The 25,804-nt window shown below is 40.7% G+C and overlaps 1 protein-coding gene across 1 annotated transcript; it reads left to right on the top strand.

Moving 5' to 3' along the window:
- Positions 1 to 5,712: 5,712 nt before the first annotated feature.
- Positions 5,713 to 25,583, top strand: PRPF3 (pre-mRNA processing factor 3). Its single transcript, XM_081226297.1, has 16 exons — positions 5,713 to 5,780; positions 7,869 to 8,056; positions 8,737 to 8,867; positions 11,342 to 11,488; positions 12,822 to 12,905; positions 13,106 to 13,326; positions 14,293 to 14,599; positions 15,277 to 15,443; positions 16,228 to 16,307; positions 18,321 to 18,464; positions 19,407 to 19,506; positions 19,679 to 19,792; positions 21,175 to 21,293; positions 21,560 to 21,643; positions 22,917 to 22,978; positions 25,222 to 25,583. Exons 2-16 carry the CDS (start codon positions 7,912 to 7,914, stop codon positions 25,366 to 25,368), a joined length of 2,052 nt encoding a protein of 683 aa, XP_081082423.1. The 5' UTR covers positions 5,713 to 5,780; positions 7,869 to 7,911; the 3' UTR covers positions 25,369 to 25,583.
- Positions 25,584 to 25,804: the final 221 nt, after the last annotated feature.

The raw sequence follows: 25,804 nt of genomic DNA, 5'->3' as shown, positions 1-25,804 counted from the left end.
ATTTGTCTATTCTAGATACTTCATATAAGTGGGATCATACAATATTTTCCCTTCTGTGTCTGGCTTATTTCACTTAGCATATTTTCAAGGTTTATCTATGTTGTACCATGTATCAGAAATTCATTCCTTTTTATGGAGGAAAAATATTCCATTGTGTATATATATATGTATACATGTGTGTATATATGTATGTATGTATATATATATATATGCCACATTTTGTTTATTCATTCATCTGTCATTAAACACTTGGGTTGCTTCCACCTTTTCACTAATGTGAATAATGCTGCTATGAACATGGATGTACAAGTATCTCTTTGAGACCCTACTTTTAGTTCTTAGGGTATATACCCAGAAGGAGAATTGCTGGATTATAGAGTAATTTTGTTTTTTGAGAAACCATCATGCATTTTTCCATAGTGGTTGCACCATGTTACATTCCCACTAACAGTGTGGAGGGTTCCAGTTTCTCCATATCCTTGTCAACCCTTGTTATTGTCTGGGTTTTTTGATAGTAACCAACCTAATGGATGTGAGGTGGTATCTCCTTGTGGTTTAGATTTTTATTTCCCTAATGACTAATGATGTTGAGCATCTTTTCATGTGCTTTTTGGCCACCTGTATATCTTCTTTGGAGAAATGTGTAGTTAAGTCCTTTGCCCATTTTTTAATTGGGTTATTTGTTTTTTGTTGACTTATAGGAGTTCTCTATATATTCTATATATTAATCCCTTATTATATATATGACTTGCAAATATTTTCTCCCATTCTGTGGATTACCTTATCTCTCTCTTGATGGTGTCCTTTGATGCACAGAAGTTTTTAATTTTGAAGTCCAATTTATCTATTTTTTCTTTTGTTGCTGTGTTTTTGGTGTTATATCCAAGAAATCATTGCCAAATTCAATGTCATGAAGATTTTCCCGTTTCCTTCTAAGACTTTTTATGGTTTTCGCTCTTAAATTTAGGTCTTTGATCCACTTTGGGTTAATTTTTGTATATGGAATGAGGAAGGGGTCTCATTCTTTTGCATGTGGACGTCCAGTTTTCCCTCCACCATCTGATGAAAGACTGTCCTTTTTCCATTGCATGGTCTTGACACCCTTTAAAAAATTCAACTGACTGTGGACTTCCCTGGTGGCACATTGGTTAAGAATCTGCCTGCCAATGCAGGGGACACGGGTTCAAGCCCTGGTCCGGGAAGATCCCACATGCCACGGAGCAACTAAGCCCATGTGCCACAACTACTGAGCCTGCGATCTAGAGCCCGCAAGCCACAACTACTGAGCCCGTGTGCCACAACTACTGAAGCCCGCGCGCCTAGAGCCTGTGCTCCGCAACAGGAGAAGCCACTGCAATGAGAAGCCTGCGCACCGCAACAAAGAGTAGCCCCCACTCGCCGCAACTAGAGAAAGACCACGTGCAGCAACAAGGACCCAATGCAGCCAAAAAACAAAACAACAACTGACAGTATGTGTGAGGTTTACTTCTGGGCTGTCTAATCTATTCTGTTGATCTATATGTCCATCCTTATGCCAGTGTCACACTAAATACGTTTTGTTTTCTGTTGGTTTTTTTTAATCTATTTTATTTTTGGCTGCGCTGGGTCTTCGTTGCTGCACGTGGGCTTTCTCTAGTTGTGGCGAGCGGGGGCTATTCTTCGTTGCAGTGCGCGGGCTTCTCATTGCAGTGGCTTCTCTTGTTGCGGAGCACGGGCTCTAAGCGCGCAGGCTTAGTAGTTGTGGCGCACGGGCTTAGTTGCTCCACGGCATGTGGGATCTTCCCGGACCAGGGCTCGAACCTGTGTCCGCTGCATTGGTAGGCGGACTCTCAATCACTGCGCCATCAGGGAAGTCCCTAAATATGTTTTATAAGTTACATTTAATCCTCACAATATTCTTTTAAAGTAGAGACTTGTTCTCATTTTATAATTGGGTAAACAACCTCAGAAAAATTTATTACCTGAAGGAATCACAGAATCACAGCTAGTAACTGAGAGACTAAGATTTAAACCCGTCTGATTCCAAATATTGGAAATAAAATCAGTTCCTAAAAAAAAAGAAAATCCCTATGGGGAATTGAATCCAGGTAGTTAAAAGCACTGAAACTAAATTTACAACTCTGCAGAGTTGGAACTCATTAACCCATTCAACAGACTGTTTGGAGTGACTACTTATGTGAGACATTGGTTTTAGGTGCTGTAGATACAATGAGGAAACTGAGGCATGAATTAGTTGAGCAAGAAGTACCCTCAGTTTGCTACTCAAAGCCAGGATTTATTCATTGTTTCATGCTGCACCATCAGGGAAGGTAGATTTTGGTACATACTTCTCAAGCTTATTAAAAACCAAACTTTAAATACAAAAATCTGGTGCTCCCTGGGAAATTCTAATAACCTCCCTAGAGAATAACTGCATTTTTTCCAGTGAACCTACTATCTAAGAAAACGTCTTAGGGTTTTCATTTCTGTCATTTGTAATCTGGAAATAACACTGTTTTAAAAAATTTTCCATGTATAAAATTGTGTCAATTTGGGGGCATGCTTTTTCCAAACTATTCTTCACCCACACACAATGCTTTTCAGAAACACTGGTTAAAAGGGTATTTAAAAGTAGGTTTAGGGCTTCCCTGGTGGCGCAGTGGTTGAGAGTCTGCCTGTCAATGCAGGGGACACGGGTTCGTGCCCCGGTCCGGGAAGATCCACATGCCGCAGAGCGGCTGGGCCCGTGAGCCATGGCCGCTGAGCCTGTGCGTCCGGAGCCTGCGCATCCGGAGCCTGTGCTCCGCAACGGGAGAGGCCACAACAGTGAGAGGCCCACGTACCACAAAATAAATAAATAAATAAATAAATAAAATAAAAGTAGGTTTAAAGCCTCATTTTGAAGAAAGGGAAAAATACAGGCTTATTGGTAGAATGAGAAAAACATTGAGCCCTTACTATGCCTGGCACTATCCTAGGTCCTGGGGTACAATGTAACACAATTCCTGTCTGTAACGAATTTCCATTCTTTTTTTTTTTTTTTTTGCAATCACCTTATTATTGTTTCAGGCAAGGTCATCAATGAATGCTAAAATTAGTAGGTGAAAATTTGATGAGAAACATGACATTTATGTAGTCGCCAAGCATCTCCCCCATATTCTTTTTTTTTTTTTTTTTTGGCCGCATCTTGTGGCATGCAGGATCTCTGTTCCCTGGTCTCAGTTCCTGGACCAGGGATCGAAACTGCGCCCCATGCAGTGGAAGCATGGAGTCTTAACCATGCACTGCCAGGGAATTCCCAGGAATTTCCATTCTTTAGGACACCAGACTTCAGCAGGTTCTGAGGCCTGTAAGAGCCACTGCTAAAAAAAGATCTGTTCTTTAATTCAACAAATATTTAATTGTGCCAGGTGGTATTGTAGGCATTTAAGATATATCAATGAACAATGATTCCTACCTTTATGGAGTTGACATTCTAGCAGAGGGAGTCAGATGATAAGCAATAAATATAATAAGAAAATTACCTAGTACTAGTAGCATAAGTGGTGCTAAGTACTATGGAAAAAGGAAAAAGGAAAAAAAAATGGGATAGTTAACTGTGCCAAGCAGACTTCAGAATTAAATAGGGTGGCTGGGGAAGACTTCTCTGAGGTTAATTTTGAATAAAAATCTGAAGGAGCGAGAGAGCAAACCATGCACATATCTGGATGAAGAGCAATTCAGGCAGAAAGCAACAAGTGCAAAGGCCTTGAGGTGAAATTATGCTTGGCATGTTCAAGGAACAACAAAGGGTAAGATCCTGGAGGTGAATGAGTGAAGGAAAGAGTAGTAGGTGAGATCACAGAGATAATGGAGTGGGGCAGATCTTATAGGGCATTTTGCTCTGAGTGCTATGTAAGGCCAGTGGACAGTTTTGAGCAGGGAAGTGATATAATCTTTCTGATGTGTTAACATGATCATGATGGCTACTGTGATGAAACTAGACTAAATGAGGACAAGGTGGAAGCAAGAGAAAGCAGTAAGACTACTAAAATAATCCAAGCATAAAGGTGATAGTAGTGTAGGGTGGTGAGAAGCAGATGGTTTCTGTATATATTCTGAAAGTAGGGCCAATGGAACTTGCTGATTGGCTGGAGAAAAACAGAGGGGTTGAGGATGACTGAGATTATTGGCCTGCATAACTGTCAACTGAAAGAAAAATGTACAACTTGAGAGTTGTGAGCTTAGTTTTATACGGGGTCTTACCGAGGGAGACACATGTTCAAGAAGCACTTGAAATGTGTTCCACCAGACTACAAAATGGGGGAGGCTTATAAAGGCAAAAACCACAAGGTTATAGTTAGTTACGTGAGTTCTTTATCAAGAATTATAATTGAAAAAAAAAATTATAATTGGAGCTGGCAAGAAGTAAGGGTGCTTGTTCTTTGGGGGATTTTTTTGGCTGCACCACACGGCTTACACAATCTTAGTTCTGAACCCAGGCCCTGGCAGTGAAAGCGCCAAGTCATAATCAATGGACTGCCAGGAAATTCCCAAGGGTGCTTGTTAAATAAGGGTTGGTTGGGGTCCGAATTGGTTGCACAGTTAGAAGGGGAGACCTTGAGACCATAAGGTTGCAGTGGCATGTGTTGTTCTGAATATGACCAGTGGTGTCCTTGGGTTCTGTACAGTTCAAAGAAAGTTCAAGTTCTCAGTGGGGCAGAATTGTGTCTGAGACCAGATCCTCAATGGCCTCCCAGCTCCATTTTTGTATACCTGTACTGTGGTTACTCCATTATAATTTCAATTTGTCATCAACTGTAAGAATATGGTTGCCATTCACTGAGATGAGGAAGACTGTGTTGGGAGCTGGTTTTTGGGGGATGGTGGTGGTTAGAATCAGGAGCTTAGTTTTCATCATGTAAGTTTAGGACGTCTACTATATATTTATGTAGCCAACTGGATATATTATATGTCAAGTAGCTTTACTGAACTCTGTGAGAAGCACTGTCACTCTTGTGGTCTTCACAGCAATCCTATGAGGTGGATTTTTTTTTTACAAGTGAGGAAAGAGAGGGCTTAAGTAACTTGCCTGATGTCGCAGCTAAAGTGGGAGAGCTGGAATACAAATACAGACACTGGCTTTAAAACTCGTGCTCTTGCTTAATCATTAATACTGAATCTCAGTTGATGCCTGACACACAGTAATAGACAGTCGATAATTATTTGTTGCGTGAATGAATGGAAGAAAAAAACAGTAAAGGGGAGGGATGGGCTACTACCTTCAGAGTACTCCTATACTCGTTTTCTTTCTGGGTGATCTCTGGCACCACTGCGAAGTTAGGGGAAAAGGCTAAGGAGGGGGCGGGGGGAGGCTAATGCTAGTGATCACGACTCTCGCAGGGTTTACTTTCTACCACAAAGTCCAGGTTTAGCCCAAACGCAGAAGCCCCGTTTTTAGTTCTAGCATGACCTTAGCGCACTTATTCTCCACACTAGGAATACTACAAGCAGCCCAATTTATGCTTCAGGGAACATTAACTTTGCAATAACCTAGTTAACAGATTTACCTGGGGAAACCGAAGGAGGAAAGGAACGCGCAAGCGGAAAACTTCAGGGCGCCGCCACGCAGGCGCTCCGCCGCCGGGAAAGTACCCACTACGGCTGCGCGAATTGGCGGCCCCGCCCTCCATCGTCACGTGCTGTGGGACCGCGGCGTGGCGGAGGCAGTGGCAGTAGCGGCGGCAGGCCATAGGGCGGTCAGAAGGTTTCCGGTTCCGGTGTAACGTTCGGGCTCCGTCTCAGGGGCTGAAGTTAGTGAGGTGAGTAGTGGCCCCGGGCCCAGAGAGGGTATCCTCGCGTCCTAGTGACTGGGGCTAGGGTTCAATCCAAGGGGAGGACAGAGGCGGGAAGGTTCAGTGGAAAGGAAGCTGAGAAAAGAACAAGGTTCTGTGGGAGAACGGGTTGGAATGAGATTGTTGAGAGGAAAAGGGCGGGGGCGGGAAAGGGACGAGCTGAGGAGACTACCTCTGAGATGAGGAGTTGGGGTAAAACGAGGCTGGGTTGGAGGCGGGTCAGAGAGACGGAAAGAGCAAAAAGAGAAGAATGGGGGTTTCAGGGAGGAAATTGGACTTGTAGCAAAGGAGAGCACAGAGTAAGGAAATGCTTCAGAAGATTAGAACCTGCTACCAGCTCATTCAGAGATCATTCTGCCTTCCTCTCCTTCCACACCATACCCACACCCCACCCCAACCCCGCCCCACGCAGTTATTGTTGAATATTTGATTAGTGACAAAGCTAGTTACCGTTTGGAACTTTAATTTTGGCCACTGGCTGTTTAGTTTGCACGTTATCTTATGGAGGAATGGGTTGAAGTTGAGTACATTTGTTCATATGGTGCTTGGGCACACATTTCATCTGATAGAATTAGTTATGCAATAAATAGTTATTGAATGAATTAAGTGCCATATAGGAATGGCAGTCGTCCTCATTTTGTAAGATGAGTGAACCCAGTCTGAGAGGAATTACTTGTCAGAAGGCTGGTAAATGGTAGAGCTCGGTGTGAGCTCTTCATTCTCTGTGGTGTCTGAATATACTTTTGAGCAATGCACATGTAGAGATTGATAGGCTCTACTGCTATCTCATGATGGGTAAATAGAGCCACTGTATTCATATAACATGTCACTGAGGCACAAAATCTTTCACTCCTAGTTTCATGACTTTAATCTACTAGCTTCATATGGTTATACCAAAACTAAATACACTATTTAGCAACAGTTCTTATAGAGGATAAACCTGCCCAAAATGTAGAAGGTAATCAGACTGTACCTTATAGGAGAAAAGATGTCTTAAAACATCTTAAAAGATTGAATCCCAGATTGGACCCTGATATGTAGCGCTGCTGGGAGGAGGTTAGCTTGATTGAGGTCAGTCTAGCTTACTGACTTTTAGGCAATATGGAGAAAATCAGGGAAATAAAAATTTTCTTTATGCTCATGAAGAGTTTTGAGATTTAAGTAGGAGATAAAAACGTAAACATGAATAAAATTTAAGAACTGTACTAACTTACATTAAACAACAAATTAAAGATTGTTGTAGAGAGTCTTTTATGATGATGTTTTCTCTATTAAGCTAAAAATTAGAATAAAGGTGGAAAGAGAGAGAGTACATCCAAAACGAGGGTAATCTTTTCTGAACTGAGGGATTAGTTATGACAGAGACCCTGTAGAACATGAGAGAAAAGTATCTAGGTACAGAATTCCCACTAGGATGAATATGAGTACAGAGAAGTGTGATAGAACAGTCTTAAGGATTATGAGTTTTAATATAGGATGACTGACCTGGATAAGCCCTCTCTTATTTTAAAAGAAGGCCTGGGGCTTCCCTGGTGGCGCAGTGGTTGAGAGTCCGCCTGCCGATGCAGGGGACACGGGTTCGTGCCCCGGTCCGGGAAGATCTCACATGCCGCGGAGCGGCTGGGCCCGTGAGCCATGGCCGCTGAGCCTGCGCGTCCGGAGCCTGTGCTCCGCAACGGGAGAGGCCAGAACAGTGAGAGGCCCGCGTACCGCCAAAAAAAAAAAAAGCATCTTGATTAAAACTCTTTAAAAAAAAAAAAAAAAAGCTAGGACTCATTTCTCAGCCTAGGTTATTCCCAAGGTTTGTTTGTTTATTCCACAGGTTTCACTGATCCACTGATACTTACTGAGTTAGGGTTAAAAATCAAACAATGTAGTTCTTTCTGTTTTGAAGTATGAGTTGTAGGGAAAGTTTTTGGCTTGAGATGAAGTAGAGGAACTTGCCTAGGATTGAGCATAGAGGTGGGGAAGGCATTCCTGATGTACTAACTGTTGCCTGAGGTCATTTTAGTCTTCTCCTGTCCTCTACTTAACTCTTTACTGGTTTCTTTTTAGGTGCAGTATTGAATCCTATTTTGAGCTATCCTTTTCCTGAAGAATGGCACTGTCTAAGAGGGAGCTGGATGAGCTGAAACCATGGATAGAGAAGACAGTGAAGAGGGTGCTGGGGTTCTCAGAGCCCACAGTGGTCACAGCAGCACTGAACTGTGTGGGGAAGGGCATGGACAAGAAGAAGGCAGCTGGTATGTACCTTTCTGAAACTTCTGGCTTAACATGTAGGATGACCCCAAATACTGCTTCAAACTTCCCCAAAATTCTCTCTGTTGGAAGTGTCTAAAATAAGGTCAGGCCACAGTTTATTTTCTCTTGCATTATAATGGAAATAGCCTAAATAATTAATATTGCTTTTTCTCTTATTTTTTATTTTTTATACTATTTGTGACATATTTTGAATCTCAGACTGATTTCCTTTGACCACTGCACTGAGTTACCTAAATTATATTTACTTAGGAAATATACTAAAGTCAGATGGGTATATTCAGATTCAGATCGACATCTAAACATATAGAAGTCTCTATGAAATACATGAAAAAAGTTGAGGGAGGCAGATTTTGTTAAGGTAGTCTCCTCCAACTGCTGTTTGGGAAAAGTTAGAGTGGTTATTCGTCTTAAACTTTGATGCTCAACCTAAACAGGTTACTCTGGCTATGCTACTTCCTACGTCAAAAAATTATAACTATTTTTATCTCGTGGGGCAAGGTCATTTAATGTAAGAGAATGTATGAGAATCCTAGAAAGAACTTAAGAAAGCATTTCCCTCCCTCTTAGTGATAAAATTCCAGTGTTGGCATCTGTTGTATGCCTAGTATTGGACTAAGTACTTTTACCTTTTCAGCCTTACCACCTCTTTTTTTCTTGCCAGACCATCTGAAACCTTTTCTTGATGATTCTACTCTCCGATTTGTGGACAAGCTGTTTGAGGCTGTGGAGGAAGGCCGAAGCTCTAGGCATTCCAAGTCCAGCAGTGACAGGAGCAGAAAACGAGAGCTAAAGGTAGGTTACAGTTAACTATCTGATGAGCTTGGAGTATTTTGAATGGTAACAAAGTTGCTGAGCTTACCTGGCTCACACTTTAATATCCACTATTAGAATACCTAATATTTAAGAGAGGTACTTAGACATTGAAGTAGAGGGGGTGAACGTGTATTATCACCATCCTATGGTGATGAACTACCTAAGTTCATGGGTTGAAACGTTCCGAGGAAACAGTAGGTAGCTTTGTCCTTTTTCATATACAGTTAGGAGTTTTGGTTCTCATGTTTCCCTAAGTCTCTCTCTTTCTTTTTTTTTTTAATAAATTGATTGCTCTAAGATTTTTTTTTTTTTTTTTTTTTTTTTTTTTTGCTGTACGCGGGCCTCTCACTGCTGTGGCCTCTCCCGTTGCGGAGCACAGGCTCCGGACACACAGGCTCCACGGCCATGGCTCGCGGGCCCAGCCGCTGCGCGGCATGTGGGATCTTCCGGGATAGGGGCACGAACCCGTGTCCCCTGCATCGGCAGGCGGACTCTCAACCACTGCGCCACCAGGGAAGCCCTCGCTCTAAGATTTTATGCTTTGATTTACTTGAGGCCTAGTAGATTGCTTCAGAATGTGACTTCACTGCTACCTGAGCCATAGACCTCATTGTTGGTCTTTTAGAGATATTACTCTGCAATGGGCTTGTAGATGGGACACCTAACAGCAATTGACTTTTTACTGTGTGTCTTGAGAGCCTACTGTTTTCCACATAGCATATTGCCAGTCATCTGGCCCCATGAGTGGAATACTTAAAGGGACCATCATTACCTCCCTTACCTCCTTCACTTTTTTTTTTTTTTTTTTTTTTTCTTTTTTTTTGTGGTATGCGGGCCTCTCACTGTTGTGGCCTCTCCCGTTGCGGAGCACAGGCTCCGGATGCGCAGGCCCAGTGGCCATGGCTCACGGGCCCAGCCGCTCCGCGGCATATGGGATCCTCCCAGACCGGGGCACGAACCCGCATCCCCTGCATCGGCAGGCGGACTCTCAACCACTGCGCCACCAGGGAGGCCCCCTCCTTCACTTTTTATCCTATAGTTGCTGATTGGTCATGGCCTCTTTCAATATTAGCAGTGTCAAGTAGCTGATCTATCTCTTTTCTCTGTCTGTCTCTTAAAAAAAAAATCTTTTCTGCGACTCCCATCAAAAACCTTCCAAAGTGCTTTTGATATCCTGGCTATCCTTTTGTTTTTTCTGAGGCACAGGAGTGAATAAGCAGTGTCTGCCTGGTCCCTGGCCAGGCTGTGGAACCAAGAGAAATAGAGATTTGTGTGCTTTTTGTGTTTAGGGTTTTGTAGGGTTATCAGAGGAATGAAAGATAGTCCTTGCCTTAAAGGAATTTGCAGTTTAAGGATTGGGGGATGGGAGGGCACAACAAAATACAGTCACAAATTATAAAATCTGAGTAGCAGTTTCATGTAAATTTTAGGGTTGACTATAGAGTTTCAGACTTTAGTTGAATTTTGTTACATTTAAGGGGGAATGCTTGATCCATAGTATACACAGATCTGTAGAGTGAAGATTATGTTTTGATAGGGCGTGCTACTGTATAAGTGCTGAGGGTCTGCTGTGAATAAAGTGACTACATTGGGTGGGATTAATAAAAATGGTTTCTTGAAGGAGGTATCTAGATAGCCTTGGGATTCGGGTCCCATTTTGCTCCATTCAGTCCCCACCCCACACAATATATTATGGGAGAGTCCTTTTTCTTGAACTGTAGGAGTTCCAGGAAGCGCTCGCCCCTGGCCGAGGATATGTCCTTGCAAAACACGAGCCCTCCTAGTGAAGAGGGGATGTCACCCAAAGCCTACCACCGGTGTGTACATTTGCTTTTTCCCATTGTCCCTTCCAGTTGGCCACTCTTGGTCCTGTTAAGTTCACCTTGCAAATTAGTCAACATATTTGAGTTCCCATTGTTTGATGAGAACAAAATGTTATTGGGGAATACTGAAAAAGAGAGAAAGCCCCTGTCCTGGAAGAGCTTAGACACTAGTTGGGAGAAAGTACGTACTAACATTGAAAGACTTAACACTTGGCAAACAGAATATCAGCAGTGTAATTTTACTTAGTATGAACCAAGCTCTTAAGCGCTAAAAGGATGTGAAACAACAGTTTGATCAGAGTGGGATGAGATTATTAATGAGAAAAAGTTCCTGGAGGAGGTGAGTTTTAGGCAGGATTTGGACTGGGGGAAAAGTTGAGGGAGATCATTACAAATGTGGGCAGTAAGATTTGCAAAGACCTTGGGATGGGAACATTTATAAGAACATGGGATGAAATTTGTTTGACTGGAGTAGGAGAATAATGAAGTTGAGATGGGTGAGATGGTCCATTTGGTGGAGGGTCTAGAAGACTCTGGGAAAAGCCACAAAATGCTGATAAGGACTAGGATTATTCTTCCCTTCTCCCATGGGCAGGGATACAACTCTTCTTTCATCTTGGGTTCCCTTAGGAAGTGTTTGGTGATGACTCTGAGATCTCCAAGGAATCATCAGGAGTAAAAAAGCGACGGATACCCCGTTTTGAGGAGGTGGAAGAGGAGCCAGAAGTAATCCCTGGGCCTCCCTCAGAGAGTCCTGGCATGCTGACTAAGCTCCAGGTTAGTAATTAAGAACTGGGAGTGGTGGTTTTGAGAGTTGAAGAAGTAAGAGGTGGATGGGTCCAGACTTATCGTGGCCTTAATTTGAATTAATTGTTAGCATTGGGAAAATTTTATGTCCTGCTTTATGTTTCATCATTTCTTGGTTTAACCAGGAGTACTCCAGTTGAAGGCTATTGAAATAGCATTTACTGAGCACCTATTATGTGGCAACGAAGGTGTGTTACATACATCCTTTGCCCAAATATATACCTCACTGTGTCAGTACGAAAATTATTGAAATGATTAGAATTCAACATGATGGCAGAGAAGAATTTCCAAATACTATAACACAGAAAAGATATAATCCACTTAAATAATTTTGAGTTCACTTTGTATGTTTTTAATAGGAATTATCTGTGTGTTTAAAATGGGCACTGTTAAAAAAATTTAATACCACATAAGTAGTAAATATTTCTTGTACCACTTAAAACTTGTTACAGGAGAAATAGAATATATACATATATATGGATGGGTGGGTGGATGGATGGATTTGCATATTATGTATGATATTTCTGAAAGGAAAGAAACTGATGGTGATTTTTTTTATAGAAAATGGGGTGGAAGAATTCACAGTATGCCCTTTTGTACTTTTTTGCATTTTAAACTATGTAAATATACCACCTATTCAAAAAAATGTTTAAAATAAATTTTTAAAAATATCTTGAAGCACCTTGACACAGGACTCTTTTGGAAAATTCAAGAAGAGTTATTTGATCATGTCCTCAAAACTTATTATTCTGAACTTCTTTAGGGCAGAGGAAGTAAGTCTTTACATTGTTGGCTCCCGTTACCCAAACTAGGAACTCAGGGACCAATGGTGTGATTTTTTTTTTTTAAGTGTAATAATGTTTATGGGTTCTTTCAGTTTTGCACGCATTTTCTAAATGTTCACAGTTGCCCTGTAAGGTAGGTACCATTTTTACCCCTTTTAGACACTTGGAGGTTTAGAAATTAAATACCATGTTCAAGGTCACACAAGCATTAAATGGTAGAGTTAAGATTCAAACTCAGGTTTCCCTGACTCCAGAGTCTTAATTAGCAAGGTATGTTACTATCAATATTTAACATGCCAATCCTGCCTTGGGAAGATAGGTTGAAAAATTCCAGTGCTCAGCTGTGTAGGCTTATCTTTATTACATTTTCTAGTCTATGGTACAAGCAGGATATGATGGGGTCATTCAAAAATTTTTTGTTCTCTAAACCTGAAAGCCCTTTGAGTTTAGGAACCTGTATGAGAGAAATAAAAAAGAGATGTTAACAGTTTCTCAACTTTTTCCCCCACTGAGAGCAGATCAAACAGATGATGGAGGCAGCAACACGGCAAATCGAGGAAAGGAAAAAACAACTAAGTTTCATTAGCCCCCCTACGCCTCAGGTATTGTAACCAGATTTCTCTGAAAATAAGAATCTTGAGCACAGAATTTCTTGCCACCCACTCAAATGAGAGTCCAGAAGATGACTGCATGTTCCACCCCCAATTTACCACAGTCTACCACTCTGTGGTGGGGGGGCGGGGGGAGATCTGCCTGCCTGTCTAATTTTTCTGATTCTGATTTCTTTTTCTCTGTCTCACAGCCAAAGACTCCTTCTTCCTCCCAACCAGAGCGACTTCCAATTGGCAACACTATTCAGCCCTCCCAGGCCGCCACTTTCATGAATGATGCCATTGAGAAGGCAAGGAAAGCAGCTGAACTACAAGCCCGCATCCAAGCCCAGCTGGCACTGAAACCAGGGCTCATCGGCAATGCCAACATGGTGGGCCTGGCCAATCTCCATGCTATGGGCATTGCTCCCCCGTGAGTATCTGTTTCATGGAACTCATTTCTGAAGCTTGAGAAGCAATAAATACCTTTGAATGTTATTGATGCTCTTCTTGCAAGGAACTTAAATAATTTCTTAGTTTCATATTTCTTACGTATACTCAATAAATACCAATTGAATTTATTCTCTTGGTTACCTTGTTGCAGAGTTTAATTATCTTCTTTTTACAATTGGTAGAACTGAAGTTAAGATTATTCCTCTAATATTGGAGCTAGGAATAGAGCCAGGTTTCCTGGATCCTAAGTCAGAACTATATCCATTAAACCACATTGAGTGAGACCAGATCTGAGAGTTCTCTACAACTGGGTAAAGGTGATAGACTTCATTTTTAGCACCTTAATTGGTTTGCCATCCCCTGTCTGACTCAAGAATTAAGGAGTAAAGGAAGATATGATTCCAACTTCTTACCATTGTAATTTATAAGTTCATTTCATCTGATTGTACTGTATACTCAACTGTCCAGTTTGATAGTTTCAATCAAGATGTTATTATTCACTGATGGGTTTATGTTCCTTAGAATTTTGTAACCTAGTTGTCTTTGTTGGGTTTTGATTTTTCCTTTCTTTTTTTTTTTTTTTTTAATTTTATTTATTTTGGGCTGCGTTGGGTCTTCGTTGCTGTGCGGGGGCTACTCTTCATTGCGCTGTGCGGGCTTCTCATTGCGGTGGCTTTTCTTGTTGAGCATAGGCACGCGGGCTCAGCAGTTGGGCCTCACAGACTCTAGAGCGCAGGCTCAGTAGTCGTGGTGCATGGGCTTAGTTGCTCCGCAGCATGTGGGATCTTCCTGGACCAGGGATTGAACCCATGTCCCCTGCATTGGCAGGTGGATTCTTAATCACTGCGCCACCAGGGAAGTCCTGTTTTTTATTTTCTGCTTGGTTTTTTTTTTGCTTGACTTATTGTTCCAAATGGGATTTATTCCATTGTGGGCTATTTTTCAGGAAGGTGGAGTTAAAAGATCAAACTAAACCTACACCACTGATTCTTGATGAACAAGGTCGAACTGTAGATGCAACCGGCAAGGAAATTGAGCTGACACACCGTATGCCTACTCTGAAGGCCAATATTCGGGCTGTGAAGAGGGAACAATTCAAACAACAGCTAAAAGAAAAGCCATCAGAAGACATGGAGTCTAATACCTTTTTTGACCCCCGAGTCTCAATTGCCCCTTCCCAGCGCCAGAGACGCACTTTTAAATTCCACGACAAGGGCAAATTTGAAAAGATTGCCCAGCGATTACGGACAAAGGTATCTGGCTTAGAATATAATCTAGAATTTTGAAGAAGTTAGAAAGGTGACAAAGGAAATTGAATATAGTCCTGAAATAACCGTCAACTCAGTTCTCTATGTTTTTGGCAATTAGATAAACAAGTAGTAAAGCAATGAGTGATTTTTAAAATACTATATTTTTTTCTGGAATACTTGATTTTTAGCTGATTTGTCTTCTCCATTACTTACATTCTACTTAGGTAGAAATAAAATTGAATTTGAAAATTCTCCACATACAACAGTCAGTGGAGGGAAACCGTTGAGAACCCTTAGGGCAACTAATGAAAGCTAGCCTGGTGTTAAAATTTACTGCAGACAGTCCACACACTTGGGTAGTTTGATTGACTGTATATTTGATGACTTTTACCTTCTTGTTTTCATCCTCTCAGAATGAGGTTTTCCATAAAATTCCATTTCTGCATATTTGCTTCAGGCAGGCACTGTGGGGTAAAGGGCTAGTGATGAGAGTGAAATGTATGTAAATCAACCAAGTAAAGGATAAAGTAAAGCAGAACAGCTCCTTTTTCTAAGCTTTCAGAAAGTATGAATTTGTTGCATTAGATGTAAAGAGTTCAACAAGGGAGTGTTTTAAAGTTTGGGATTCTACTACTTCCCTGTTTCTTTGACCTCAGTTTATCTTCTTGTCTTGTCTTTAGGCTCAACTGGAGAAGCTGCAGGCAGAGATCTCACAGGCAGCTCGAAAAACAGGCATTCATACTTCAACTAGGCTGGCCCTCATTGCTCCTAAGAAGGAGTTGAAGGAAGGTGATATCCCTGAAATTGAGTGGTGGGACTCTTATATCATCCCCAATGGCTTTGACCTGTGAGTTTGTTGGTTAATAGCTTTTAATAAGCCTAGAGTTTTAATGGGAAAGATGGTACTTGTGCATTAAGTAAAAATTTTAAATCCAAGGAAGATAGATAACCATATACAAGCTCATATATTTGTAAAGGATATGCTGTGTGAGTTGTTTTAGTTTTTTGGGTTAATGTAGGAGGATTGGGCACATATAGTCTAAATAATCTATACAAATAATCTGTAAAATTTCTACTTGCTTTGTTATACATGGTTATTTGTTTTTACCATATTTGTTTTCTTAATTACCTTCTTTTGCTACTTATAGTAGGTGTTTACATTTCTTAAAGAACCAGTCCTAGAATAGAGCAAGAATTCTTAGTTGATGGGGGAGAGAATGATAAATAAAGCGTATAAGAAACATTTGGCAAGCTTCAATCATATCTGCTCCATTATTCTGATACATGGCTTTAGGAGACTGTCTCAGCCTTCCCTTATGCTTCCTTTGTCAACTGCTGTCCCAGCGAATTATTGTTACTAATGAGAAAATACGGTGTCCATCAGGGGTGTTAGGGTAGGAAAAAAAGGTTGACAATGACTGATATAGAGAGTGCATCCAACCTTAGTGGGACCGTTTTCTTATCTTGAAAATTATATGTAATATATTACATATTATAGACATGCAAATACTGTAAAAAGTTCTAGAATGCATTATGGGGAGTGGATTTTTTCATTGTGTTTCTGAGATTCCCTCTCTCTTGGAATCATCTCTACCCACATATCCTGTTTTCCCTTCTTCCTCCAATTTTAGTACAGAGGAAAATCCCAAGAGAGAAGATTATTTTGGAATCACAAATCTTGTTGAACATCCAGCCCAGCTCAACCCTCCAGGTAATGTAGAGATTACTCAATCAAAGCTCTAGAGGAGTATTAGCCAATAGAAATTTATGCGATAATGGGCATGTGCTCTGTCTGGGCTGTCTATACTATAGCTGCTTTGCACACATGACTATTGAGAACTTGAAAACCAAGTTGCATTAATACAGCTGAGGGACTGAATTTTTAATTTTATTCAATTTAAATTTAAATAGTACATGTAGCTAGTGGCTACAGTATTGGACAGTGCAGCTGCAGAGCATTGAGGTCTAATCTATAGATGGCCTCACTGATGTATATTACAAATTGGGCTTTTGCCATAGTGTTGACTTCCAACTCTAGTCTAGTACACCACCACTAAACTCCTGGCCTTCTTCAATCTTCTTTTTCTTCAGCCTTTCTCTTTATCATTTTTGTAGTGAAAGTCTGTTGGCTCAGTCAGAAGAGATGGGTTTTAGTTGTGGCTGTGAACTAGCTGAATCCCTTGGGTAAATCACTTATAATACAGTATTTTCTCATATGTAGAGATAACACTAACTGATATTCCTTCTTAAGTAATCACAGAAGATTTTAACATTTTCATCAAATTTGAGATGAATAGAGGAGGTTAGTTTTTACTCAGTAAATTTGCTTGCCAGTATCTCTAATAAGTTCAGAAAAATAGGTTGAGACCCTGTGATAATAAAAGGATAATAATCATTGAATTATACTTAATCAGAATGTACTTAGCTGTCATCAGTGTGAATCATTAGAAGAAAGTGGGGGATTTTGTTTGCTTTAACAAATTGAGTAAATCTGCTTTGGGAGCTCAGAAGATTTTTCCTAATCTCTATGACTCTTAAATTATAAATTTCATAATGTTGGCCAGTGGTTTTCAAATTGTATTACATAGGCACGTTGAGGTTCAATAAGTAGGATCCAAATGGGATTCTGGATACCCGCCACCTACCCCAAATCCTCACACAGAGCAGCCGGAGCAGCTCTAATTTTGTTTTCTATATTTGCCACATTTCAGTTTATAGAAGGGTTCAACTGCTTAAAGAATAACAAGTTAGAACATTACTCATGAAAGATAAGAATGCTTTTTAGGGGCTTCCCTGGTGGGGCAGTGGTTAAGAATCCGCCTGTCAATGCAGGGGACACGGGTTCGAGCCCTTGTCCGGGAAGATCCCACATGCCGCAGAGCAACTAAGCCCGTGCGCCACAGCTACTGAGCCTGCGCTCTAGAGCCTGTGCGCCACAGCTACTGAGCCTGCGCTCTAGAGCCTGTGAGTCACAACTACTGAAGCCCACATGCCTAGAGCCCGTGCTCCGCAACAAGAGAAGCCACCGCAATGAGAAGCCCTCACACTGCAACAAAGAGTAGCCCCCACTCGCCGCAACTAAAGAAAGCCTGCGCGCAGCAATGAAGACCCAAGGGAGCCAAAAATAAATTTTAAAAAAAAGAAAAAAAGAATGCTTTTTAAAGACATAACCATAATACCATTATCACGACCTAAAATTAACTAAAAGCAAACTAGAGGTCCTTTCTTTTTCTTTTTTTTTTTAATCTTAATTGGAGTATAGTTGATTTACAATGTTGTGTTAGTTTCAGGCGTACAGCAAAGTTAATCAGCTACACATATACAGATATCCACTATTTTTTAGATTCTTTTCCCATATAGGCCATTACAGAGTATTGAGTAGAGTTCCCTGTGCTATACAGTAGGTCCATATTAGTAGTGTGTATATGTCAATCCCAGTCTTCCAATTTATCCCTTCCCCCTTACCCCCGATAACCATAAGTCTGTGTTCTACATCCGTAACTCTGTTTCTGTTTTGTAGATAAGTTCATTTGTACCCTTTTTTCAGATTCCACATATAAGCGATATCATATATTTGTCTTTCTCTGTCTGACTTATTTCACTCATTATGACAATCTCTAGGTCAATCCATGTTGCTGTAAAGTTCCTTTTAATGTGATTGATATTCACCTATATCCCTCTAATATGCTTATTGCTTTGGTACATTCATTTCTCTGCCTGACAGTCGACAATGACACACCAGTTACTCTGGGGGTATATCTGACCAAGAAAGAACAGAAGAAACTTCGAAGGCAAACAAGGAGGGAAGCACAGAAGGAGCTACAAGAGAAAGTCAGGCTAGGCCTGATGCCTCCTCCAGAACCCAAAGGTACGTATCTTAGAGGCAGGGAAGAAAGGGTGACAAGTTTATCTCTGTCATTCTAGAGGATCTTTAGCATCTCTCTATATTTGGGTGCTTTTTGTTTCTCAGAATCATTCATTGGTTCTTCCTTTCCTAAATTTTCTATTGCCTTTCCTTATTAAGACAGGTCAACATAGTCATTGTAGAGGTCATTTAAGGCTTTTTTTTTTTTTAAACTAATATTGACCATAAAACATTCCTATATTCCTAGAAGAATAATAGGCTTGAAATTCATGAAGATAGTAGTTGGAGTATTTGCATAGAGTTGTTATGTACATAATTCTTAAGTGTTTGAAAAATGAAAATGCAGTTTAAAAAACCTCACTCCTGGGCTTCCCCGGTGGCACAGTGGTTGAGAGTCCGCCTGCCGATGCAGGGGACATGGGTTCGTGCCCCGGTCCGGGAGGATCCCACATGCCACGGAGCGGCTGGGCCCGTGAGCCATGGCTGCTGAGCCTGCGCGTCCGGAGCCTGTGCTCCGCAGCGGGAGAGGCCACAACAGTGAGAGGCCCACGTACCGCAAAAAAAAAAAAAAAAAAACAACCTCACTCACTCCTGTAGTTTCCATTATCAGTTAGTAATATTTTGAGTGAGCACTGTTATGTATAGGATCTTTCACTAAATGCTATGATGAGAGTGAAAAATGCTAAAGAAATTAAGTTCCTTGTCTTTCGTAAGGTTCAAACAATGTGAATAAATGCATACCAGTTATTTAAATTAATTATGTGACCTCCCTCAAATGCTGAATTAATTGGATGGGCTTTCACGGTAAGAGTATTTGGAAGAAGTGAGTTTTGAGCAGAGATTTGAAATAGGTGAATGATATGAATTAGTAGAGAAGAGATTGACAGGTTATCCCAGCTGGAGTAATGACTTAGGAGATTGATTTCTATCATCTCTTCACTGCAGTGAGAATTTCAAATTTGATGCGAGTATTAGGAACAGAAGCTGTTCAAGACCCCACGAAGGTAGAAGCCCATGTCAGAGCTCAGATGGCAAAAAGACAGAAGTAAGTGCCATGGGATTGGGTGGAAACCCAGGGCAAGTACCTTTCCCAGACTCTTCTGGGGGATCCATATTTGGAGGGAGGGGAGAGTTCTCCGTTGCTCTCTCTTTCCCTCAGCCCTGCCTCTGATCTTCAATGCCTTTCTCACTTGTGGATGTCCTTCCTGTCACGACAGAGCGCATGAAGAGGCCAACGCTGCCCGAAAACTTACAGCAGAACAGAGAAAGGTCAAGAAAATTAAAAAGCTTAAAGAAGACATTTCACAGGGGGTACACATATCTGTTTATAGGTAGGTGTCCAAACTGGGCCAGCCTTTTCCTTAGAAATACCAAAACATTTTCCAGGTGATTGAGGCAGAATCACTGGTGTAAAGCATACCTAATAGCAGCTCTACTTTCTTTTAACGACCCTAGTGTAAATCAAGAGCTAGTAGTTCTTTTTCATTGGTGAGGGTTAAAAACTTAGTCTTCCATCTCTGAGGTCTTAGTGAACTAATACTAGTTCTGAAGAATGAATGAACGAATATGCTTATTCAGGCCAAGATGTGAACTAGGGATCATTCATACTTTATGAAGCATAAAATATTATTTTTTCAGGAAGCATTAAAAGTTTTTTTCCTCAGTTAACTATATCCTTATCCTAATGTATTGCAGTAATCCTTTTATTACCACTCCAAAGTGGACTTTATTTATTTATTTATTTATTTATTTTTGATTTATTTATTTGTTTTTATTTTGGCTGCATTGGGTCTTCGTCGCTGCGCGCGGGCTTTCTCTAGTTGCGGCGAGTGGGGGCTACTCTTCATTGCAGTGCGCAGGCTTCTTCTTGTGGCTTCTCTTGTTGTGGAGCACAGGCTCTAGGCACTCAGGCTCAGTAATTGTGGTGCACGGGCTTAGTTGCTCCGTGGCATGTGGGATCTTCCCAGACCAGGGCTCGAACCCGTGTCCCCTATTGGCAGGTGGATTCTTAACCGCTGCACCACTAGGGAAGCCCTGGACTTTCCATGTTGTAAATATTTTCTACCTTTTGTGTTGATTTAATATTTTCATTTTATTCTTTTATGTCAAGTACATGTGTATCTTCTGTTTAGATGTGCTCCTGTTTAGTTCTTTATTATAAAAACGGCACATTATTATAAAAGTAGTGAATGCTTACTAAGATAAAAAACATTCTAACAATACAGAAGGACATTTACTGAAAAAGTCCCCTTCTTATTCTCTGATTCCTTAGGACCACTCACTGTGGGTAATTGCCACTGACAGTTTTTCATATATTCTTCGAGAAATTTTTCAGGCATAGCATTGTGACTACTTTATATTTGCTTATAATGCATCTAGAGGGCAAAGAATTTGTTGGTCTTTATACTGTCAAGAACAACTAGCATATAAATATTTTTGGATGATGGTAAATATCTCTCCTTCATTATTAGAGTAAATTTTGATTACCTGCTATTTGTTGTAAAGTGTACAGTGCTAGACTTTGAAGAAGTTTAAGACAGTAGAAATACTTCTGGATTCATCAGTTCTACCTTTAAGCATTAGTATATTTGCTTACTCCAAATGCCTTTGTTTTTAGAGAGAAAACTATTTTGGATCCATTTTTATTTGCCATTCCATTCAGGCAGCTGCTGATGCTAAAATGAAAGCCATAACTAAACTTTCCCTTCTCCAGAGTTCGAAATTTGAGCAACCCAGCCAAGAAGTTCAAGATTGAGGCCAATGCTGGGCAGCTGTACCTGACAGGGGTGGTGGTACTGCACAAGGATGTCAACGTGGTAGTAGTGGAAGGGGGTGAGTCTGAAAAAATTGAGGCAACCGTAGGCCTTGAAGTGATTAACATGGTGGGAAGAAAGGAGAAAAAGATAGTATTTTAGAGCCATACCTGGGTTTAATATCTTGGGCCTCTGTTTCTGTGTTTATTGGAGTAGAAGGACCTAAGATGTGGTTCCTGGGATTGCTTCAGCTACCACATTAATGTCTGAGCATTGAATGCACTCAAACGTTCTTTCTACCCCATTGTCTTCCACAACTCTGGCAAAATTCTCCTCTGTTTCTAGGCCCCAAGGCCCAGAAGAAATTTAAGCGTCTTATGCTGCATCGGATAAAGTGGGATGAACAGACATCTAACACAAAGGGAGATGGTGAATGGGGGTTAGAGGGGATTAAGTGGGAGGTGGGATGGTACTCTGTCCATTCATCTGTTCCCTCTCTCTGATACTCTTGCAAATACCAGATAATGTTCAAGAATTTTAGAAAGACCCATTTGGACTTTAAGCATGCTAGACATTCATACAGTATTTATTATATGATCATATGCATGAGTATTAGTTATTCTCCGGCCTGTCCTTTAAGGCCTTTCTACCAGCTGGTTTCCCTATTAGCCCGGAATCTGGATACTGGCCACATAAGTGTATTTAGTTTGTGAAATTTCAGCAACCTGCGCATTCATATGTGCATTGTCTATATTATATAATTTTTTGATAAAAAGTTTTTTAAAGGATTGAGAGCAAAAAATATTTTTCAGGTCAAAAAAAGCTCTCTGCTTCATTCAAGAAAATCAACTTTTATTCTTTTGCCCAAGTTTATCTTGTATATATATTTGACATCCTCCAGGCCATCTTCTTCCATCAATATTCATTCTTCCCTTCTTTGAAGACCTGGGTTAGCATTTAACATGTGCAGAGAACCTTACTTTTCTTAACTTTGGCCCTTTTATACTTTTCGTTCTTCCCTATTTTTGTACTTAAAGTACACTTTTTACTATAATTGACCTATATTTTATTTTGTTTCTCAAGTGTTCCTAAGATATTTTCATTCATTATATCTGTCCTCCTTCATTAGACTAAAAACTCCTTGAGAATGGACTCTTATCATTTTGGCATCTGAAGTGCTTAGGACAAGTTTTTATTGTTCTTTTTTTTTTTTTTTTTTTGCTGTACGTGGGCCTCTCACTGTTGTGGCCTCTCCTGTTGCGGAGCACACAGGCTCTGGATGCGCAGGCCCAGCGGCCATGGCTCACGGGCCCAGCCGCTCCGTGGCATGTGGGATCTTCCCGGACTGGGGCACGAACCCATGTCCCCTGCATCGGCAGGCGGACTCTCAACCACTGCGCCACCAGGGAAGCCCTATTGTTCTTTTATTTACCTCCTTATTCCCAGTACCTGTCACAGCTCTTGACACATAATTGGTCCTCAATACATGTTTGTTGAATTAATTAATGTCCCTACCTGTTTGGAGATTTCAGTCTAATTGGGGGGAAATAAATAGTAACAGAAGACATTTGATCCCAATACATGAGAAAAGGTGATAATATTTAAAAGAATTTGGGTAGGCTTGAATACTGTTTGTTTAGAACCTAAATCTTGGTGTCTGATCTAAGTCTAGAGCAAGATTTAGCTATATTGTCTTTTCCAGATGATGAGGAATCTGATGAGGAAGCTGTGAAGAAAACCAACAAATGTGTACTAGTCTGGGAGGTAGGTGATCCTTTGTTAAACACTGAAGCAGGACTTTAGCTAATTCCTGATTGTTTATATTATGCAAATGGAGCAATATAATGGTAAAACTAAATAATGACTAATCCCTTAAGTAATCTGTATTTCTTTTTGGAATTCATTGTTAAGTATTTGGCAGCAAATCCTTCATGATTATATTTTAGTTAAATTGATGGGTATATAGTTTATGCCATCTGGGGAAAAGTATGGAAACTGGTGGCAAGAATACAAATTCTCGATTTATTTATTTCACAGTCATGGATATGAGACTTGGAAAGAGGGAAATGAATTGTAGACTTTTTCTTTGGATATAGTGAAAGAAGTACTAGACTTAATATAAAGTTGGGAGTCTGGGCAGTATCACTTACTAGCTGTGTAACTGGGCAAGACACTTAATGTCAAAAACTGTTGCTTTGTCTATAAAATGTGGATGTTATTTTCTCTCCCTATCGTCAGTTTTATTTTGAGAACCTAATTTGATTATTATGTAATGGTGCTTTGCAAAATGTGACTAAATCACTCTTAAAATGGAATTTTTTTATGGTTATACAATTCTTTCATCCCTCAAATTTTCTTAGTGAGCCACACTATTCTGAAGAATGAATGAATGAATGAATATGCTTGTTCAGGCCAAGTTGTGAACTAAGAATCATTCACCCTTTGTGAAGTGTAAAATATCATCCTATTTCTCTAGGAAGCATTAAAAGTTTCTTTCCTCAGTAACTATATTCTTATCCTGATGTACTGCAGTAATCCTTTTATTCCCACTCCAAAATACATTTTATACATTGTAAATATTTTCTACCTTTGTGTTGATTTAATGTTTTCATTTTATTCTTTTAGGTTGCATGTGCGTGTGTATCTTCTATTTTTTAAATGTGCTCATATTTAGTAACTAGTTCTTTATTATAGAAGTAGTACTTTGGGACTTCCCTGGCAGTCCAGCGGTAAGACTCCGCACTTCTCCTGCAGGGGGCGTGGGTTCGATCCCTGGTCTGGGAACTAAGATCCCACATGCCATGCGGCATGGCCCGAAAACAAAAAAAGTAGTACTTTACTACAAAAGTAGTGAATGCTCATTAAAATAAATTCTGACAACACAGAAGAGCAGTTACTGAAATAGTCCCTTCTGATTCCCTCATTTTTTAAGACCACTCTATAGGTAATTGCTACTGTTTTTCATGTATCCTTCTGTCTAACCCCAGATTCCTCCAATTTATGCATACTAAGTAGGTAATAATAACCATAATAACTGTTTCTCTGTCTCATAAGTCCCCATCTACATATTTAATATCCCCCAGCCCCTTCATCTCTTTAAAATTCTGTTCTATTTATCTCTGAGAGTCCTCAGGAATTATTTCTCAGGTTCAGAAATAAGCCAAGTTGTGCTTTAGCCTCCTTTTTGGAATCTGATCCCTGAAAGCCTCTTGAGGTAGCATTTTGTGACTGCCATTGCAGCTAGTCCCTTTGGTGAGAATGCGGTTCCACTAAGTACTGAATCTTTCTATTGTAGTTGTCTGCAGGTTATCCCCCCTGGCTCCCATTCCTCTCTCCCCCAAACCCCTGTATTGTTCTTTGTCACTGGGCCCCAAAACCTCCTGCTTATATACACGGTCTCACTAAGTCTTATGAAAAGAGTCCTTTTAGCCTCTAACTCCTTTCTCGTTAAATGCCCAAATCTGGAGCCCTGGTGGGAGGCAAGTTCATCCCATCTCACCCTCCCTAGTCCTTCCTGACTTACTCTTCCATCCAGACACCAGAGCACAGAACTCCTCATCCTCCATTCAGTCAAAAAAACAAACCCATATAAAGTCATGAAAACTCAGCAAATATCCAAGGGGGTGGAGGTTAGAACTGTTTGTTTTGTTTTGTTTGTTTAATATTTATTTATTTATTTAGGCTGCACCAGGTCTTAGTTGCGGCACTCGGGATCTTTTATTTGAGGCATGCGGGATCTTTAGTTGCGGCATGTGGGCTTCTTAGTTGCGGCATGCATGCAGGATCTAGTTCCCTGACCAGGGATTGATCGTGGGCCCCCTGCATTGGGAGCATGGAGTCTTACCCACGGGACCACCAGGGAAGTCCCTAGAATTGTTTTTACCACAAAATTATGTTCAGGTAGGCACATTGCTACACAGATGTTACTAGGTTTTATAAAGGAATATTATATCTGATTTAAATTAGAAATTGCAGTGTTTTTATTAAAAATTTTGTCTCTTTCCCAGGGTACAGCCAAAGACCGGAGCTTTGGGGAGATGAAGTTCAAACAGTGCCCTACAGAGAACATGGCTCGGGAGCATTTCAAAAAGCATGGGGCTGAGCACTACTGGGACCTTGCGCTGAGTGAATCTGTGTTGGAGTCCACCGACTGAGACTACTGCAAGCCCTTGCCTCTCCCTTCTTGCCTTTGTCTCTTCAGTCCTCTCCCTTATTCTACTTCCAAACCCAGCCCTCCTTGTGTGTGTGATCTCAGAACTATGCCAGGCTGACATTGGGACAAAGGGAGAACACCTTGCTTCCTTCCCCAGACAGCCTGGTGCTGCCCTTTATTCCCCTATGTGAATATGATTAAAGAGTTATTTTTAAAGTTGGTATGATATTTTTCACACATTCAAAGGTATTGGAGTTTGGGTCTTCAGGTGATCTTTTCTCCAGACTTCTAGCAATTGCTGTGGAAAAAAAATTTTGTCATTGATATTTACGTATATATAAATGGATGAACGAATGGATGGATGATTGGATAATGGAAATTTCTGACCTCATCTTAGAGCAAGAATGATAAATACCGTTTTCCTGGAGCAGAGTGAA

This window comes from Mesoplodon bidens (assembly GCF_964165515.1).
Source record: "Mesoplodon bidens genome assembly, chromosome: 2".
Classification (NCBI taxonomy): Eukaryota; Metazoa; Chordata; class Mammalia; order Artiodactyla; family Ziphiidae; genus Mesoplodon; species Mesoplodon bidens.
This window is presented reverse-complemented; position numbering and strand designations above follow the sequence as displayed.

Excerpts from the sequence above, each read along its gene's own strand:
- PRPF3 (XM_081226297.1), top strand. The coding sequence starts at position 7,912 with ATGGCACTGTCTAAGAGGGAGCTGGATGAGCTGAAACCATGGATAGAG. Across the intron at positions 11,489-12,821 it reads GCATGCTGACTAAGCTCCAG|ATCAAACAGATGATGGAGGC; the intron begins GTTAGTAATTAA and ends CACTGAGAGCAG. Across the intron at positions 14,600-15,276 it reads CCCAGCGATTACGGACAAAG|GCTCAACTGGAGAAGCTGCA; the intron begins GTATCTGGCTTA and ends TCTTGTCTTTAG.